The 19,158-nt window shown below is 43.1% G+C and overlaps 1 protein-coding gene across 3 annotated transcripts in view; it reads left to right on the plus strand.

The window, feature by feature from the left end:
• The window catches only part of SCLT1 (sodium channel and clathrin linker 1), a 1,687,870-nt gene that overhangs the window by 106,377 nt on the left and 1,562,335 nt on the right, over nt 1–19,158 (plus strand). For all 3 annotated transcript variants that reach the window (XM_069631056.1, XM_069631057.1, XM_069631058.1), the window contains exon 3: nt 13,366–13,421. In XM_069631056.1, the coding sequence (XP_069487157.1) occupies nt 13,366–13,421 (56 nt within the window). The remainder of the gene's footprint in view (nt 1–13,365; nt 13,422–19,158) is intronic.

Genomic DNA, 19,158 nt, shown 5'->3' on the forward strand with positions numbered 1-19,158 from the left:
GTTTGTTTTAATTCAGGACCCAAAATAAGAAAATAAAGATTTTAAAACACATGGGCTGAATTTGCAAGCTCTCAAAAACCAGTTATTCCAGATGGCAGAGCTAAAAGCTCCCCCGCCCCCTCAGGAAGGGAGCCACATCATAAACTCTCATCAGAGAGTAACACCCCACTGATAATTACAGGGTGGGAAAGAATCTAGTCCAGGGGAGCCCACTGACAATGGAACTCCCAGTGCAAGGAAGTTTGAAGTGTGAAGAGGCAATAAAATCTTCAATCAAGCTGAGAAACCCCCACCTTGCTTTGAAGGAAATGACAGTTGGTAGCAGTTGAAGGAAGAAAAAAAATGATCCAGTGACAGAGGACTGCCATTTGTTTCCAAAGACTATTTCATAAATAAACCTTAAAGACTTTTTATCTCTGCAGCAAGACTTTGTAAAAATGTAACATTTTTGCAGTGTAAAAGTGAATTGTTGGGCTTTCTTTTAAGACATGGTAGAATTCACTGACACCTTGGGGACAGAGGTTACAAAGGATGGCGGATTACAAGAAAAGCATCCATGTTGTAAATGCACATTTTTGTACATACATCCCTTATGATCCCTTATGATAATCCACACCCGGGTATAAAGTTATAGAATTTTGAGTAATATAATACCTTTTGAAAAGCACGAAAAACTGGTAGAAGTGCGAAACAATGTCTCACGGACTGGAGGATTGGACTGCAATGTGCTGCACAAAATATGTAACCTGAGTATATCATTTGCTAAGAGATTGCAATTTTATAAATGTATGTTTGTGATGAAGTCAGATTTTAGTTTTAACTGGGAGGTTTTTGGACATTGTCAAACTCGCATCATAAATCTGACATCATTTTCCTGAAATCCAACCAGCTGAGAGCGAGGCGAAGACTATCGCCCTTGTCCAATCCCGTGGTTGGAGGCATGTGTAGCTAAGCCTGCCCAGTCATATACTTTGATGTCACTATGGATTATAAATAAGAGTCCCTGACAAGACTCTACAGACACTATTCCTGAAGTTCCTGCGCTCCGTTCCTGTTCCATCCATCCAGACTCCAGATCCCAACTACAAGACCAAAGCATTGCTGACCCTACTCTAGGGCCCACTGCAAAACCCAAGCATTGCTGATCCTATCCCAGCAAGGCCTCAATTCTGAAATCCCACTAAAATTCCCAAATAACCAAAGGGGAAAGCTGTGGTGTTTTTGGGAAGCATCCTGATACCACTAACTGCATGCATTCTGCTATCCTGCCGTCCACTTGACCTTTAGTATCCATTGACCAGAATTGCCATTCCAGTCCAGTGCCACCCGGTGACCAGAACTGCCCAGATGTTTGACAGGCGCCCTGTCGTGTAGGGACCTGGACCGTTGACGGTCCAAAAATCCCAAACTTAAAGTGGACTGCGAGTATTTCGCCACCGCATCTAAACCCATAGCCTATCTTGTCTTTGTCCTTATCCCACTCGCTAAGTCATCCTATCCTTATCCTGATAACTTGTTCAAACTGTCAGAATCATTCTTGCAGCCGTACCCTTGATTTCTAGTGCTAGCGCTATCTTTAGTAATTTGGTCTTGTGTAAATCCTAAGCCCTTAGTCCTATTTCGAGTGATTGGATTGGTTTCCGCCAAGGTTGGGTGCTAGGATGAGAGGGTTGAACTCACAAATCAACCCTGGAGCTTACTGTGTCCCTCTTTGGTGGGCTATCCTGAATACTCTAGCGTAAGGTAAAACTGTTCTTGTCACAACTGATTTCCTTTCCTATTTCGCAGCTCCATTTTACTCAAAGCGCATCTTTCTAGATCTTGCATAACTTACCCAATTTACCAGCTAGAGACTTAATTTCACTTCCATATTGTACCTGTGATCTATAATTATTCCCCAACCAAATCAGTGTAATCCATTCTTTGTGATTATTAGTGTGTTTGCATTGTTGCTTTAGTGAGGAATTATATTTGCTTCAAGGTTTTTAACACACATTCATTATTTATTTGTCCATTTCCGAGTGTCATTTCATAATATTGAAAGGGGTTTAAAATCAGTTTTTCTCTTATTTGAGGAGGGAAGGTCAAACTTCTGTTTATCCACACAGAATTGATTATTTGTGGGTTGAGGGAACCCTGCAGGGGGAAATTCTAACTTGGGTGCTATCTTACCTAAAAAGTGCTCCTATTCCGCTCTGCTGTGTATATGTTCCACTAGAAGGTTAATGTGCATTTCTCACATTCTCATTATAATTATCACCCCATTGGTGATTGCTGCTCCATATTAAAAAAGTATATGATTTCTTTTGAATGTTTAAAGTAAATAAATATTGTATGTTACCAACCAGCCTGGTTCATGGTGACCCTGGGTATTTGAAAAGGGGGTGGGATATGAGTGGTGTACCATCTCAATATTGAATCTATATCACAGAGCATTTCTGTCGTGTGGTGCATACTAGGTTGAGACCAATGTGTGCATCGCCTGATTGAAATCCTTAACGGTGTTACAGGGCTGCAACGCTGCCTGCACTCACCAGACTAGCCCTTGTCCCCGTCTGTTGTCTCTTGGGTGCGTGGGCGCAGGAGTTCAGGAGTCAGCCCGCCTCTTGGTGTCTCGTCAGGCGAGGTCGCGTCTTTGCTCCAAGGCGGGGCGTTCTGGGCGGCCGCTCCAGCTATGCTCCGGTGTGAGGTGGATCACCTCGCTGCTTTCTGCTGGGTTGCTTGTCCGGCGGTCCACCGGTACCGATGCCCCATCAGGGTGGCTGCGGTCTTGCGAGGTACGGCACTGCTCTGCCACATTGCTGATCCTCGTGCTGGAGGAGAGCCGGTGCATGTCTTCTTGTGGGGCACTTTTGCTGCTGCAGTGGATTGTTACAGGCAATTCAGTCGCTGGCGTGTGTCTTTATGAGCCTACTGTGCTTGTGGCTTCTCCGGCCTGTTCTCCTGTATGCTTTATACGGTGGGCTGCGTTAGCTGAAGTTTGGCGCCTCAAGTCGCTGCGGTTCTCCGCTGGTGCTCGGTTGGTGTAGGGGCAGGGCTCCCGCTCAGGCTCTGCTGCTGCAAATTGGATGATGTGGTTTCTCTTTCACCTTCTCACCGGTCGCTCTGGAGTCAGGGGTGATTGGGGGGGAATTTCACCTTCCGTTTGAGTTGTCGTGAGCACCCTGGGCAGGATTTTCAATAGGATTTTCGGGAGCTTCACTCAGAGCTCACTTAAGAGCCGCCATCTTGGTTGGGCTCTCTAGCGCCCTCCATCTTTATGATTATAGCTCCTCAGGAAACTTGGCTTGCTGATATTGTACACTTTGACGGCCATAGTACAGTTCAGCAGCTAGCAACCAAAGGTAAAAGAGGGTGGCCGAAGGGTGGATTCCTGACCTCTGTTAAATTACCATTTCTGGTGACAGCATTAAAGGAATCCATTAATAATATCCAGGCAGTTAAGATATCTTTTCAACAGCGTGTTATTATATTAATAAATGTCTATGACCCAACCATGTGCTTACAATGGAAAATGTAAAAATAGTAACTAAAATTCTTAATACCTACTCCCACCGTTATCTTGTATGGATGGTAGGAGATTTTAACGTCAAAATCGGCAAATCTCTATCTGATCCAAATCTAGGGAGGTTGACTAAATCTGCTCCTGCTAGTACTATCCACTCCAATCGGCAAAGGAAACCCTGGGCGGAAATCATAGATGAATATGGTATCAATAGATTAATTGGTGGTTGCCCTGGTAATGCCCATATGGCTATTACACGAGTAGATGGGAGATCGACTAAGACAATTGATTGTGTTTACTAATAATAAAGGCCTCCAATTTACAGTAGATATGGCAATTGTCCCACGTAACGAGAGTGAGCACTTTCCTCTATGTATCCTCTTAATTCCCTTTGAGGCTATTGTACCGACTGTATACGATCTAAATGGACAGATCTACCTTAATGAAGCTCAAAACCGGATACATTGGCATAGCAAGAATTTAAATATGGCCAACTGTGCGCTTGTAAACATAGTCCCTGACTTAATTTCTAAATGTGAGAACAGTAGTAATAATTCTGCAGCTGGAATAATTCCTCGGTTCGTACAGATGATGGCTACCATAGGTACCCTTACCTGTGTCACTAGATCCTAGAAATCTCCCCTTGAAATATCTAATAAGGTTATGCATAAAAGACACTATTGTGATAAGAAAATAACTGAGGCAAAAAAAACAGCTTCGCAAACATATAGCGGTAGTGATCTCCCCTTAATTTGGGAGTAGAGATTCAAGTGCACTGGTTACATATATCAGATCTCTTAAAAATGCCTATCGTAGGTGGCTGAAAGATTACATAATGAGCCTAGAACGTTGGGAAGAAGATAGCCACCCTTGCCTCCTATCGGAACAATACAGCAATATTTGAGGTAATCCGAGGTGAAAGAAAAAGGGATTTGTCTGTAAATTGTTTTTCTGAAGAACGGTGGATAGATCATATAAACTTAACTTTGGGGTCTAAAGTCGAAAATGACGCCCCGCTACTCTCTCCAGCAACTACATGGTCTTGTAAAGCGACTGCTCGATATTGTAGTGATTATCGAGCAGCTGAATAAGTCACGAGCAGATGGGCCTGATGGTGTGTTTAATAACCCCCTGAAACGTTCTCCTGACATCTGGGCTTATGCCCTCTATATGTTATTCAAAGAAATTGGGATTACAGGAAAGATGCAGACACGTGGTGAATGAGCCACTTGCTCACTGTGTACAAAAAGGGAGCTTGGGGATAACCCTGCTAACTACTGTATGCTAGCTATGCTAGGTATACTATCTAAGATCTTTGCTAGGGTACTGTTGGCAGAGTTAAACCAGTGGATTGATTCTAACAATATTCTTCCAGCTAATCAAACTGGATTCAAGCCCAAAGCTAATACTATGCACAATGTCCTAATTTTAACTTCTGCTGTAGAATATGCTTGGAAGAGGCGCAAGTCCAACGTATATTGCGCATATATAGATTTTTAGCGCTGCATTCGATTCTGTCCTCGAAATAAGCTATGGAGGAAATTGAGGAAATTGAGCGCATGGAAGATTCCACCAGGTCTATTAAAGATGTTCATGTTGCTTAATACAGATACCACGGTTCACATCCGCATAGATGGAAAGGGCAAACTTTCTGTCCCTATCCCTACTTGCTGCGGAGTGAAAAAGGGTTACATCGTGGCGGCGACCCTGTTAAATTTATACTTAGCAGGCATGCAATTGTATTTTATGAACCTGGCCACGTGTCCAGTAAAAGTTGGGTCAGCATCTGTTAGCTGGCTCGCCTATGTGGATGACTTGTTGTTATTGGACCACACTCCTAGAGGCCTGCAAAATATGTTAAATGCGTTGGCAGATTACTCCAAAAAAAATTGCCTGAAAGTAAATATTGACAAATGTAAGACCATGGTCTTTTCTGTGGGAAAAGCTACAAAGCAATATGTGTGGACTTGAGCAGGTCAAAGTATATGAATACTTGGATGTGTTTGTGGATGAAAAGCTAAAATGGGAAACACACTGGATAGCAAACTAAAGACAAATGCATAAAATCGGTGAATGCAATTAGGTTTATTGGGAAAAAATTTGTATTCTCAACACACGCCATCCTGCTGTTGTATGCAGCAAAAATATTACCAATGTTATTGTATGGCATTGAGATCTGCGTTGATCCTTAGAAAACTATTAAGAATGCTGCACAATGTATCAGTTGAATTTATCTATCTGGAATTTGAACTCAAAGATATTGTGATCGAGTGCATACGCAGACTGGTAATGTGCTTTGTAAATCTTAAGTCGTTGGATAACAATACCATTATTGTACCATATATGCATGTCTATTTGAAGATCGACCAGTACAGCATCATGGGCACGATCAGTAGAATCATTAGCCTATATAACAAGTGGTCAGTAGGGTTTGAGTGCATGTCTTTACCTGACTGTCACTACCAGTTTAAAGGATGGTTGAAAAAGAAATCGTTAGTGTTCAGCCAGTAGTGTCATCTTGTTGAATTGGCTTCCAAGAGAAATAGTGGGCAACTTTGCCAATATAGGTTGGCACGTACATCATTACCTAAATACATAATGGCATATCTGAACCCTCAGATCTTCAGAAATTATTTTAAGTTGAAGTTCAACCATTGTGAAACACTAGATACAAGGGGCGAGACTTGGGATAAGTCGTTTAGAAAGAATGTGCCGCCTATGTGGGTGTCATGTGTTGGAATCCCTAGAACATTTATTTGTATATTGTGACAGTCTAATTATGATTCACACTAGCTTCCTAAATTCTTTTAATAACTCATTTGATCCCAGTGATGTAACATTGATATGGTACAAATGTATGTTAGGAGATGATATTCGTTTTATGTTTTTTATGGTTACATTTTATCAGAAAATGTTTAACTGTATATCCTAGGATGTTTTAACCACTTGCAATTGTGTTTTTTATTGAAGTGTGATTTTAAGCATTGTCAGTCTAATGATGTACGGATACTGACACTGGATGTTTTATGGATTTGTTTATTATGTATATATTATACGTTGTATATACAAAGCCATAAGGATATAAGTATGTTATAAGTACATTTTTAAAAAAAATCCAATTGACTGTCCTCTGTCCAAACTAACCTACTCTGTCCTACCACTAACACAACACATTAACAGAAACAGCTCCAGAAGAAGGTCTTCCTTCTCCTGGTGCAATGGGAGCAGCCCTAGGTGTCTATTTCTATCGGTAATCTGATAATAGTTCAAGTTCCACACTTGTAGAGAATACCATGAGAATGACTCCCTTCTCCTGGTCCCACAGTGCAACAACTGCTATCTCCTCCTGGGCGCCTTAGTCAGCCTCCAAGCTGCTGTTTTGTAACCTTTTGCCTTCGTTTCTGATTCAACAGTTTAGGTGAAAGAACCAGGAGAATGACTCCCATCTCCTGGTTCAGTTGGTTCAGCCGTTGGCTAACTTTGGATAATTTCCTGCAACAGTTTTTATCAACTGTTGCAATTCTTTCCAGGCTTCTCTTAGGCTTTGGTTAAAAGTTAAACACAGTTATTACTTGTTTTTCTTTCCCCTCCTCTTGTCGGTGAAAACAAGGGAAACCTTTCCCGTAGGATCCTTGATTTCCTAACACTCTGACACAGGAGATTGTTCTCGTGGCACTCGCTAGCCTGAATGTCTCTTTTGATGATGGTGTTGAAGGAGATTACTCCCAATATGTTCTTCTCTTGTCTCTTTGGCACAACTGAGACGAGAAAGATCTCTAATGGTGTAATCTTCACACTTGATACATCAATCCTAACGCTGGAGACCAGGGAGATTACTCGTACTTTCTTTTCAATACTCTTATTATTGAAGTTTATTTAACTTCAGCACCCTTCTCCAAACCCCTACCGTGAGTCCCCTTACCTCTTCTTTGTTGGAGCCAGGTCGTCTGTTTTTCCTGGGGTGTTTGGTTGGTGCATTCCTATGGAGCGTTCTCTCTGCTTTTCTTTCCGCTCTCCGCTGCTGTGCTTTCACTCTATGGGGTCCCGGCCAGATTGTATCGGCATAGTTAATGGACCTCTCTGTCGACCTCCCCAGCGTCACGCCACTGTCTGTCGGTTTCCAGCTTCCTGTTAGTCCTGCTCTGGGTCAGCCTGCCAAAGACTTGTGCAATCTGCTGTCTGCGTCCTCCCGACTGGAGATTCGCTTCCCCGACGTAGCTTCTTGCTCCCAGTTCACGCCTGCTTCCCCTCTCATTGGGCTCTTTCTCTATTTTTATTCTATTCAGCTGGTTCCTCCCCAGTCCTTTGTGTCAATTGGGTATTCTTCATGCCTCCTTGAAGCCACCTCTTTTCAGTACATTCTGTGTAGTTTGTATAACTCCAATCTTCTTCACAATACTCGTGGAAGATGGCTTGAGAGCAGACGATGTCCATTTTAGTCTTCCTGACCTTGGTGCTATCACTATTTTAAAGGAAGAAAGGAAGGAATATTACAATAGCATACAAGAGTGCTTTCAGATTGTTTCTTGGCAGACTTTATGGCTTTCATAGTTTCAAGGGCAAGAGGGTTAGGGAGTTCATCACGGAACGGGATTCCTTACCCTCTTGAGGGGAGTCTCTCCCTGTGAGGTTCCGCTTTCCGCCACCCCAGGGGGAATGTTGCATAGCAGGCTCACCTCCCTGGTCTCACAGGGAAGGGCTCACCCCTGGGGAGTGTTAAGGATTTCAATCGGGCGACACACACCTTGGTCTTAGACTAGGATGTAGCACACAATTGGAATGCTTTCTCTTTATGCGAATTCAGTTTGAGATGGCGCACAACACATCTCACACCCATCTTTCAAATACCCCGGGTCACAATGGACCATGAACCAGGCCGGTTGATGAAAATGCAATATTTATTTATTTTTAAAATTCAAAGGAAATCATACACATTTTAATGTTGGGCAGCAATCGCCAATGGGGTGATGATTACAATAAAAACTGATGCAATACACTGGTTAACCTCCTGCAAGAACCTATACAAAGCACAAATGAATAGGAACACATTTTCTCTTTGGGTAGATAGCACCTGAGTTAAGATTTCCCCCTGCAATGCCCTCCCAAACACTTATGAATCTAATTTGGAATGGACAGAACGAAGCAGGGAGTCAGGGATACTGTGCAGCAAACAGAATCGAAATCCTAGGCATAAAATGACACTCGGAAATTGACAATTAATGTGCGGTTAAATCTGAGGCAAATATGATTTCTCACAATAGCAGGAATATCTAAACACTGGCAATCACAAGGCAAGTTCTCAACAAAAGGCATACAGTTCAAAAACAAGTTGGAAGTAAGAACACGATGCAGACAAATACTCAGATTTGGAATGCGGATTTTGGGCTGGGAAATAGATGCACATCACAGGGACAATATAGAAGTGAAAGGAGGGTGGTAGCTGAAGATTTGGATGAGATTTGCAAGATAAAAGGTGGTTCGATTTTGGCAAAATGAAGCTGTGAAAGAGAAAATCGGCTGGGAAAGAAAGAAGTTTTACTTGAGCTAGATTATCAAGGCTAGATGGCGCTACCCATGAAACAGGTTTAAGTCGGCCGCATTAACCTGCTCCACGCCGCGTTTCTCTTAGCATGGAAATTAAATAAATTATTCAAAATATTGCTAAGGAGTTACAAGATTGGGTGAATGAAAGAATGGCGCTAACACTAGGAAATCGGACAAGATGCACGAAAATTTCGGACAGTAGGACAAATTACGAAGGCAAGGATAGGATTGCTTAGAGAGTGGACTAAACACAAAAGAGGCAAGATGATGTAGGCTATGGGTGCTACAGTCAACGCTTGAATTTGGGATTTGGGAACAGCCATCCGGGTTCTGATCACTGCACAGCACGGGTCACCAGGTAGCAAACAGCTGGGCAATTCTGGTCACTGGATAACAAGTACAGCTGGATGACCGAGGTACAGCAGGCAACAAGCAGGTCTGGTCTCAGGATGCCCCCCCGCCCCCAAAAAGGCTACCACAGTTTTTCCCCTGGTTAATGGGATTTTAGTGGGATTTTCTGAATCTAGGCCTTGCTGGCATAGGGTCAGTTTTGAGTTGGCCTTGCAGTGGAATCTTGCAAGAGGGGTGTAGAAGATCCGAACGCAGGCGCTGGAAATTCAGGAGAAAGTGTATCTAGAGTTCTGTCAGTCACCCTTTATATAAAGCATGGTGACATCATAGAATTATATGGTCGGGCAGGCTTAGGCTGAGTATGCCCCTAAACAACTGGATTGATCAGGAGTGATAGTTACCGCCTTCCTGTCAATTGATTGGACTTTTAGAAACCTGACATCAGCTTTATGAGCTTAATATGCATAGGATCATCCCACAGTTCCTTTATCTAAAATCATTCTTCACATAAAGCACACATTTATGCAATTTTGGCATCTTTATAAATTACCTAGGCAGATTACATATTTCACGCTGAGCTTGGCAGTCCAACTCTACAGTTCATCAGACTTTGTTTTGCCCTTCTACCAGTTTTTTGCACTTTTTAGTGAGAAATATATTATTTAAAATTCTGTAACTTTAGGTGTGTGAACATATTATCATAGGGCATATCTCTGTTCATTTTTAACATTCCATCATATGTCCTTTCCCCATGATTCAAATTTTTCTGGCGTTTGTGTCCCATACATGCTATTGACAGCCACGATATATATCTTGTTTGAAAGTCACGAAAATTGTATTTAAACTGTACATACAACTTTTACTTTTCGGCGCTGTCCGGTTACAGAATTAACAGTCTTAAAGGTTTATTCATCAAATAGTATCTTGAGCCAAATGGGGTTGCCTTTGTCCTCCAAATATGGTCATGTCTTTCCAGGCTACCCCCAAAGGTTAGCTTCCCCAGGGTTGTCATGGAGTTTTTCTTTGAAACTCCTTGGTTTGAGTGAATAATTGGCGTCACTTCCCAGGTCGCACGTAGGTGTCCCAGATCTATTGTCTCAGCCTGAAGCACAGACAATTCTACTGGGCAAGGGATGTTTTAGTGCTCTTGGTCCATTCAAAGTTTTCAAGGTGGCAATTAGCATGCATGTGTCCTAGAAGTTTATGGTGGCTTCTTTTTGTGGGGCAAGGCCTCAGTTTTGCCAGCAGAAAGACCTGTTTTGGAGCTTGCCAAATCCAGCCAATACATTTTAATTCCTTTTTCTTTTTTGTTCTGAATCAAAAACAAGCCCGTTGAATAAAACATCCCATGTATGTTCCCCAGCAAAAAAACCTTTACATTGCTAGGCAAGGACAAGTTTTTATTCAACATTGTACTTTTAAAACGGGCATTTTCTTTTGGTTTGTAAAAGCCCATTTTGACACATGGTCAAAGCTGCCAGGATTTCCCCTTTTTAAATGTGGTTCTTCCATCTGACTTCCCAATATTGTTTTGCAGCTATAGTCTGTTCCTTTTATACAGCAGTTTGCTTGAAACACAGATGCACTGAAATTGACATAGACCCAGAGAGCTAGGATTTCTTTGAAGCCTTGATCTTTTTGACATTTTGTGACTGAAATGTCAAGTGTTTTCTGCAGCTGAAAGTGAAGTTTCTTTTAGTTTTTTTTTTTTTTTTTTTTTTTTTTTTCCAGATTTGGCTGATGCAGCCTGTCATGCAGGGATCATGCTTTCTTCTACTGAAGCACAATCTGGATATGGATGGGCATGGCGGTCCTTATGGATAAAAGCAATGTGATGTGGAATAGATGAAAATAGCGTCAGGGCAGCATACTTTTTAGTGTAAAAGATTCCCTTTTCAATGGGACCTTTATGCAAGCAGCAGAGCAGCGCCGCTTTGATTTGCTTCTTTTGGGTGCACCCAACAACACACTGGCACCTTCCTCGGTGTGCCCCCTGTTCAAACTCGCCCAATAGGTGTTTGGCAAGATGGTGCAGCCATCCTTTTGTCGCTGCAAAACGCAGTTTTGATGCAATGGTGCTCCAAGGTGCCAGCGCAGCCATTTTGCTGTTGACTGCAGAAGCGCAGCTTGGTTATGGATGGGAATTCTGCTGAGTGGGTCAAAGTACCCCACAGGAGAAGTGATGGGATCCCATGAATGGTCACATTCCCCAAACCATAAATCAAGCTTTTTCCAATGTATTTCGAATTGCTATGTCTATTGAAGGACATGCATCCGGATTACCCCACAGTGGAGAGTCACAATGATGGGAGTTTTAAGATATGTAAATGTCTTGCTATTTTCTGCCAGACAACAGTATTGCCTTTAAGGGGTGAAAGAGGCAGGGATCTTGCTAACCCTTAGATATTGTAGCAGCTCTGAAGTTCATGTTACCCGCTGCCTTCAGCTCAATTTCAACATGTGGAGGTGGATCAGCATCCTTAACTTGGTATGGGACAAAGTTAGTTTGGGCTACAATGTAATTCTAAATTTGTGATTTGTAGACCACCCATTGAGTGTGTAAAGAGGTCTGGGAAACCCTCTACCGGTATGAACACGGCCCATTGACCTGTTCTTGGGTGGATGGCCCCCGGGAGGGTCTCAACCACGCTTTAGCTCAATATGCTGTTCACAGAGGAGAAATGTCCATACACATCAGTCTTTGACCCACCCGTAGGTAGACGAACACCGAAATAGTAGGCAATTCTCCTCTGAACAAGAGTACCAACAGCAACAGTGTGGTTTGGTCATCTCTGAACGTCATACGCACAGCATCAGGGTGCCATATGAACAGCATCATCATTGTTCTCAGGTTTTCAAAGAAGGAGTATGATTGGAACACTCAGGAAATAATAACATAGTTTTGGAAGCCCTACTATTTTAAGCAGCACCACCCCGCCCATCAATGAAATGGACTGAGCGGCCCATCTGAGATTACAACTATCAGTTGGGGGCAGGGGGGTAATTTTGCATGCCAGGACATATTTTCGATTTATACCAATTTATGGAAAGTGTAGAGTGACATCCAAATGTAGTTATGCCTAACATTATTGGGTCTAAATCATTCTCAATCCGACATGAATAATAAAACCTCATCCGCATATAATGACACAATTTCTGGATCATCACTTAAACCTATGCTCTGGTGCCTATGTCTACATCTCCATATAGTACTAATAATTCTTATGGAAAAGCAGGAAATATGTAACTGTTTTGGGAGAGCCATTATCTCCACTGCATAGACCTACATTTTCTGGAGCCCTCTTATGTTTTAAACAGCCAAGCAGACAAATGCATCTTAATTTAACAAATAATATTAGGGCCTCTGTGGAATGCCCATTGTCAAATAGGCTTCACACCTTAACTATACTTGTGCTTCTCTAATTGAATCCCTCAGTGTCATTGTGAAGGTGATGAAGAATCCATAAAATCTGTGGTTGTAGGTACCTGTATTCATGGTCATTTCTTGAGAATATAGATGCACAATGCATATGTGTCTTGATAAAGGGCTATCACTATTTGATGGAAAAACACTTTTGTAATGCATACAATGGCTTATCATTGGGTTACTGACCAATGCCTATTTATCTAAATTGCAACCTTTGGAGTGTTCAAAATCTTGTGAGGGAAAAAAAAATGAATACATATTTGAAGTGTAGATTTAAACCGAAAAGTAACATTCTTTTTGTATGCATATTTGGTGTTCTAAAAAAAATACCAATTCCAGTGAAACATTGAGTAAATCTGCAAGTAGATTGCTTAAGAACTTCAATGGCACTAAACATTTTCTGCAGTAGTTCCTAGATCTGTGTCAGTATACCATGAAGTAGGAAAATCAAACAATGTCCCGCCAAGTAAACATTGCTGTCTTCATGCCTCAGGCGACAAATGATTTTTGGCTTAACAATGTTAAATACTTTTTCTAGCACAAGGACTCTGGCAGCAGCAAGCTACTCATTCTTCCAGACCCACGTCCGTGCAGGTAATTTCCTGAACTATCTGTCTGAACATTACAAAATAAAAATTTGAAAATGTAAGTAACTTGTATTCGGTATTTGAGCTGAAACATTATTTCAGGTTTTAACAAGTATCTGGCCCTCGTGGTTCCTTCTGGCTTTCTTCTCCTAAAGGTGGTTGTACCATATGTCGACCAACATTAACATATTATACCACTTGCATTTGTGGATACCCAGAAACTATTTCCAGTAGGAATGATCTCCCACTCGCTCCCACCTCAGCAACATGTTGCTTGTCAGACTGAAGTAATTCTAACACATGCCCTCTCGTACTTAAGCTAGCAACAGGCTCTGTAGTCTCTTTCTTGCTCCTTTTTTAACCTTTCTCCCTCTTTCCTTTTTTTTCTTTTCTTTTCTTTTTCTCTTTCTTTTTACCTTTCTATTTAATTCATCGTCTCCTGCTAGGATCATGGTTATACCCCCTAGCTTGCTAGCAACACATTTTCTCCTAGGAGGTCTCTGGTCTTGACCAGTATCTGGTTTATAGCCCTATCAGGCTCGCAGCAGGCTCTCCTTGCTGTCTCACCTGTCTCATGGACTGAGGTAGAGAGTTCAGTAAACTGGGTCTCCTTGCTCTCGCCATCACCTTCTAGACCCCCTTTCTGTATTCCTATTCTGACTCCCTCATGGCTTGTTCCACTTGGCCCTTCTTGTACTCCTCACTTCCTAAAGTGCCTTATGATGTGGGGGATTGGCCCGGCACTCTACTTGTTGTTGCAGCTCTCTGATTGGTGAGAATACTTGATTGTCTGCCCTCTATCCGGTATTTCTATCATGGCACCAGAGGTGTGAAGACTTGTTCTTCCCTTCAACGTCCTTAATTGGGTAATTACTTCCCTGATTGTGTTGTTAACCCCGGCCTGTCATCCTTGTGTCAGACAGGAACTTTCATCATTTTACAGCTCCGCACACTGTCTCTATTTATGCTTAGGTACTTCTCTCACCCTGCTTCTGTTCAAAGTGGAATTTCAAGAGTACCTTGTCTCTTGCATATGCAGAGTGTCTCCCTTCTGCCTAATATCACAAAGCGGCTTGGTGTACCGCACACAAGCCTATTGTTGAATGCAATGTAATTTGTCCCTTCCTTTAAATAGTGTTGCGAGCTGCCTGGCTGACGGATCATGCAGAGAGGAGCAGAGTCTGAGGACCTATGTTTTCCAAAATATAGGGCATGAACTGATTGCTTCTGGAGAAAGCCCCCACAGAGTCCTCAGTCATCACCAGTGACCTTGCCTAGTGTGACTTTGTCACAGAACCTTGCTGTCTAATAATGCTCATGTCGCTTGCCATCTCAGATTTAGTGACCCTTACACACTTAGTGTTTAGTGTATAAAAGGAATGGGCGGCAATTAATCGTAGCAAACGCCTCTATTTGTGACATCTGCTGCAGCCTCAAAATCACGCTCCTGGTCGTGATGTGAGCAGACAAGGCAGATAAACGTACTGTCTATTTCATGCAATTACGTGTTGCCATGGAAATGCGCAAGGTGCTTTAGCGTGAAATAAATATGAACACTGCCTTTCCTCATGCCAGTATTTCTGCTGTGCATCGCTCAGTGATCTCTGTATTAATGTCTGACCTACCAGAATCAAAATGTGCAGTAAGCGCTTACTAACTCGAACGTCGGCTGCACTGGAAAAAGTAGGTTTATTTGTTTTTGCTACCGCAAACTACTTGCCTCAATGTGCATATAATGAGCACTTAAGCTTTGTGAATTAGCTACATATCCCAATATTTCTCTGCTGGTGTTTTTTGGCGCGATTAACCCATTGTCAAATTCAAAGTTTGTCGGTCATCATTATTTTCTAACCATTTTCCTACACTGTCCCTTTCTAACTCAAACACACAATTAACTTAATTTTTTTTTAAGCAGATTGTGAATTTCATGTTGTATTTAAATTTACTAGCCTGATTTGTCTATCCCCTTCCCCCCTCCGGAACCCCCAATGTTTTTTTTTCTTGTGTCCGTCGACCACAAGCATGGCTGGTATTCAAATGTTCATGTATGAACCTAAATTCACAGACACAGAAATGAAATCAAGGTGAAGGCAGGAACAAATGCAGGAGATCATTGATAGAGAGGACGATTCTCCATTCTATTACCTAGTAGAATGGAAGACGTTTCGTAGTGTTGCTGCCATCGTGTTCAACTGATACTAACATTGGAAGAAAATTGATGTTGCAGAGAAAATTCCACTCCAGGTTCTATCTATCTGAAGATGATCCTCTGCCACTATGCATAAGCATGATGACTTGGGGATATGTACATTACACGCTCGGTTCTTCTCATGATGATGGCCCTTATGCAAGAACTTTGTGGCACTGTTCCTCCATGTATTCCTAGTAATGAGTGAGTATGGTGTCTACTTTACAGATTAACTCGCTTGCAATTTATAATAATACAAAGAAAATAAACCTCTTAGTTTGCTTCTGTGACGTGAACAATTTCATTTTTTTTCTCAACAGATGGTACACGCTTGTGGCGTAAAGAACCTATACTTGGTGGATTCAAGGAAGACTGGGTGTCAGAGTCTGTAGGGGTATACCAGGTATGTTGTATGAGCCATCAGGAAAGAGTTTCCAAGTGCGACTTGCTAATACAGATGCTTCATCGACATACTGGCCAATCACACAGCATATAAAATAGTTTATTATTTTAAATTCAAAAATCAGAAATGTATTGTACATATTTATTTTTTGTGCTGTACACATGTCGAATAGTAAATGTATGTATTATGTTAATTCCTTCTTTTATTTTTCTTTCTTCACTGCAAAGTATATTGTTTTGGTCCTAACATATCGCCTGTACTCTGCCGTATTATACTCCAATGATGTCTGCATCGCCATTCTGCTGTGCACTCAGGCTTTAAAAAAAATAATTTAAATGAAGGAAACAATAACTTTGTGATAAAACATCATGATGCTTTTTACACTGTTATTGTATAACATTTAAATGGATTGCATTCTCCCTCAGATTCCTCATCAGATGGATATCCATTCCAGCATCAGCTGCACAGAAACCTTTATCAACAAGGGGCGTAGTAGGATTTGACTCGACCGTTGATCCTCTCTTGAATTGACTGTGTCACTTGTCAACTCTGGACGCAATGTTGGCCACCGTACATATGTACATATACCATGTCACAACACCCCGTACCACAGTTCCTTTTTTCTGCGCGCTCAGCACGCTGCTATTTGGAAAGAGTCTTATGGGGGAAATTCCAAATTCGACAAGATTGTCATATTTGATCCATTTCGTCGATATGTCTGCCCCTAAGCTGTCTGGGTTCAAGCGTTGTCTGGACTGCCCTTCCAAGATGTCGATCACCGACCCACACGGCATCTGCGTGTGGTGTCTCGGTAAAGATCATGTCATCGAGGATTGTGGTTTTTGTCAGCAAATTAATCCCAAATTGTTGGAGTGATCAGCAAAACTAGTACTTGGGCGGCCCCTGTTGAAATCCTCGCCTCTGTTGAAATCCCCGGCTCGCTCGTCCGCCAGGTTATCCGAGGGCCCCACACCCGAGAGACTGCATTAGAAGAAGACCAAGCAAAGGTCGCATTTACGAAGCCATTCATCGTCCTCGTCTTCCCATAAGAAGAAACCATGTCACTGATGCAGGCACAAGTCTGATTTCGGGCACGTCGAAAGCGGAGTGGAAGGCTTTCAAGGAGCAGATGCTCCAAATGTTTAAAACAGCCGCAACCAGTACGACACAGGTCTCGACGCTGCAGTCTCCCACAGCACCAGTTGCGCCCGGTGCTTCTGGCGCCAAGGTGACCAAGACGGTCGAGCCCGAGGCACCTACCGCAAAACCGGCTGTAGCGCCTTGAATTTCCAGTACCGCACAGCCTGGGAATGACGCCATTGACGTTGGTGCCAACAGCTGATTGTTTTTTGCCCCCGACTCTCACTTGGCACTATGCAGTCGATTTTCGACGACAGGGGGCACCAGGTGCCTTTTGGCTTCGAGCATGTAGGAGAAGGAGCAGGTGGGGATCATTTCTTTACCAACCAGGCTGATTTGGTTGCCCTTGATGCTAGTGGGTTGGACACATCTTCTGACCTTGAAATGCAGCAAGCTGCTCCATATTGACACCCTAACGCTCCATACCGATTGACGGTTGAGAGGGTGGTTGAGGCTTTAGACTTGGGTGCTCCTGCAAAGCTTTATCGGTCTATTACCTCAAAGACATACTGGACAATGGTCCTCAAATGGAAAGGGAATTACCCTTTAATGCTGCCATTGCAATTCCCATTGCTGCACTATGGCTGAGGCCTTGCTGCACTCCAGCTGTGGATGCAGAGCTTACTAAATAGTATAAACCAGCGACTGGGGATGTGCCTTTCTTATCTTCCCACCCATCGCCAGAAGGTTTAGTGGTAGAAGCTGCCACGGTGAGCTCCAGACCGGCCACTTCTACCTCTTAATTTGCCCACAGATAAGGAATCTAAGGAAACTGATGCCCTAGCCTAGAAGATCTTTGCCTCCGGCAGTATGGGCCTGAAGCCTGTGAATGCATCCTGTGCATTTTACAAATACTCCCATGGGCTGTAGAGGCTTATAGAGGAGGTAGCAGAACACATTCCTGCTGGCGAGATGAGGGATGGGCTTTCTATGGCTAGTTGATGACGACAAAGGGCTAGCTTGCTAGCACTGCAGTTGAGCCTGGATACTGCAGATTGCGTGGGCAGGGCAATGGGTTGTCTACTGTGCTGAGGTCAGCCTCTCTGAACAGTTCAGGGTTCTCGCCAAATATCCAAGCTAAGCTATTGGACAAAGCTTTTGACGGTAAGCACCTGTTCGGCCCAAAGGCCAATGAGCCCTTGGAGAAATTCAAGGACTCCAATAGCTGCCAAAACTCTGGCTCTCGCTATGCAGCAACTTCAACAATCTTTCGTCTTCTCCTCAAGAGGAAGAGGCTATAGACTGTACATTCCTTTTAGAAAGAGCACAGCTCCCGCAAGCCAGGCAAGTGCAGAGGCGTTTCTCGCATCCCGGATGGGGCAGTCAGGGTCTCTAGGGACCAACAGACTGCTGCAGCAGGGACGTCGGCACCCGCTAAACCGCGTTTCTGAGCACTTGCCTCAGTAGAAGTGGGTAACCTCGACGCTTGAGCATTGCAGCTCGTTGAATGGGGGTATTGTTTACCATTGATAAGCAAACCACCAGACGGACCACTCCCTCTCAGCAACAACCGGAACAGGAGCTCCAGGAAGATCTGCGAGCCCTGTTATCGAAAAGGTGCCGTGGAAGAGATTCCACCCGAGCAGAAAGGATTGAGCTGGTATTCCCTTTATTTCCTAGTGCTCAAGAAAGGAGGATGTATCCTTCCCATTTTGGACCTCTGGGCCTTCAACAAGTTCCCGGGTAAAAACCAGTTCAAGATGGTGACGTTGAAATAAATTCTCCAGGCTCTACAGTTTCAGAACTGGTTGGCGTTGCTAGAACTTCAGGATGCTGATTTCCATGTGCCTATCCATTGGCAGCAGAGGTGTTTCTTGAGATTCATCATCGGGGGCACGCATTACCAATTCATGGTGCTCCCATTTGGCCTAACCTCTCCGCCCAGGGTCTTCACCAAGCTGATTGCAGTGGTGGCGGTGTACCTCGGGAGATCTGATGTTCGCATACCTGGACGACTGGCTAATCTGAGGGAAGTCTCTGCAGCAGGTATCTAGTCAACTCGAGGAAACCTGC

The sequence above is a fragment of the Ambystoma mexicanum genome, chromosome 6q (assembly GCF_040938575.1).
Source record: "Ambystoma mexicanum isolate Mex_15411 chromosome 6q, UKY_AmexF1_1, whole genome shotgun sequence".
NCBI classification, from domain to species: Eukaryota; Metazoa; Chordata; class Amphibia; order Caudata; family Ambystomatidae; genus Ambystoma; species Ambystoma mexicanum.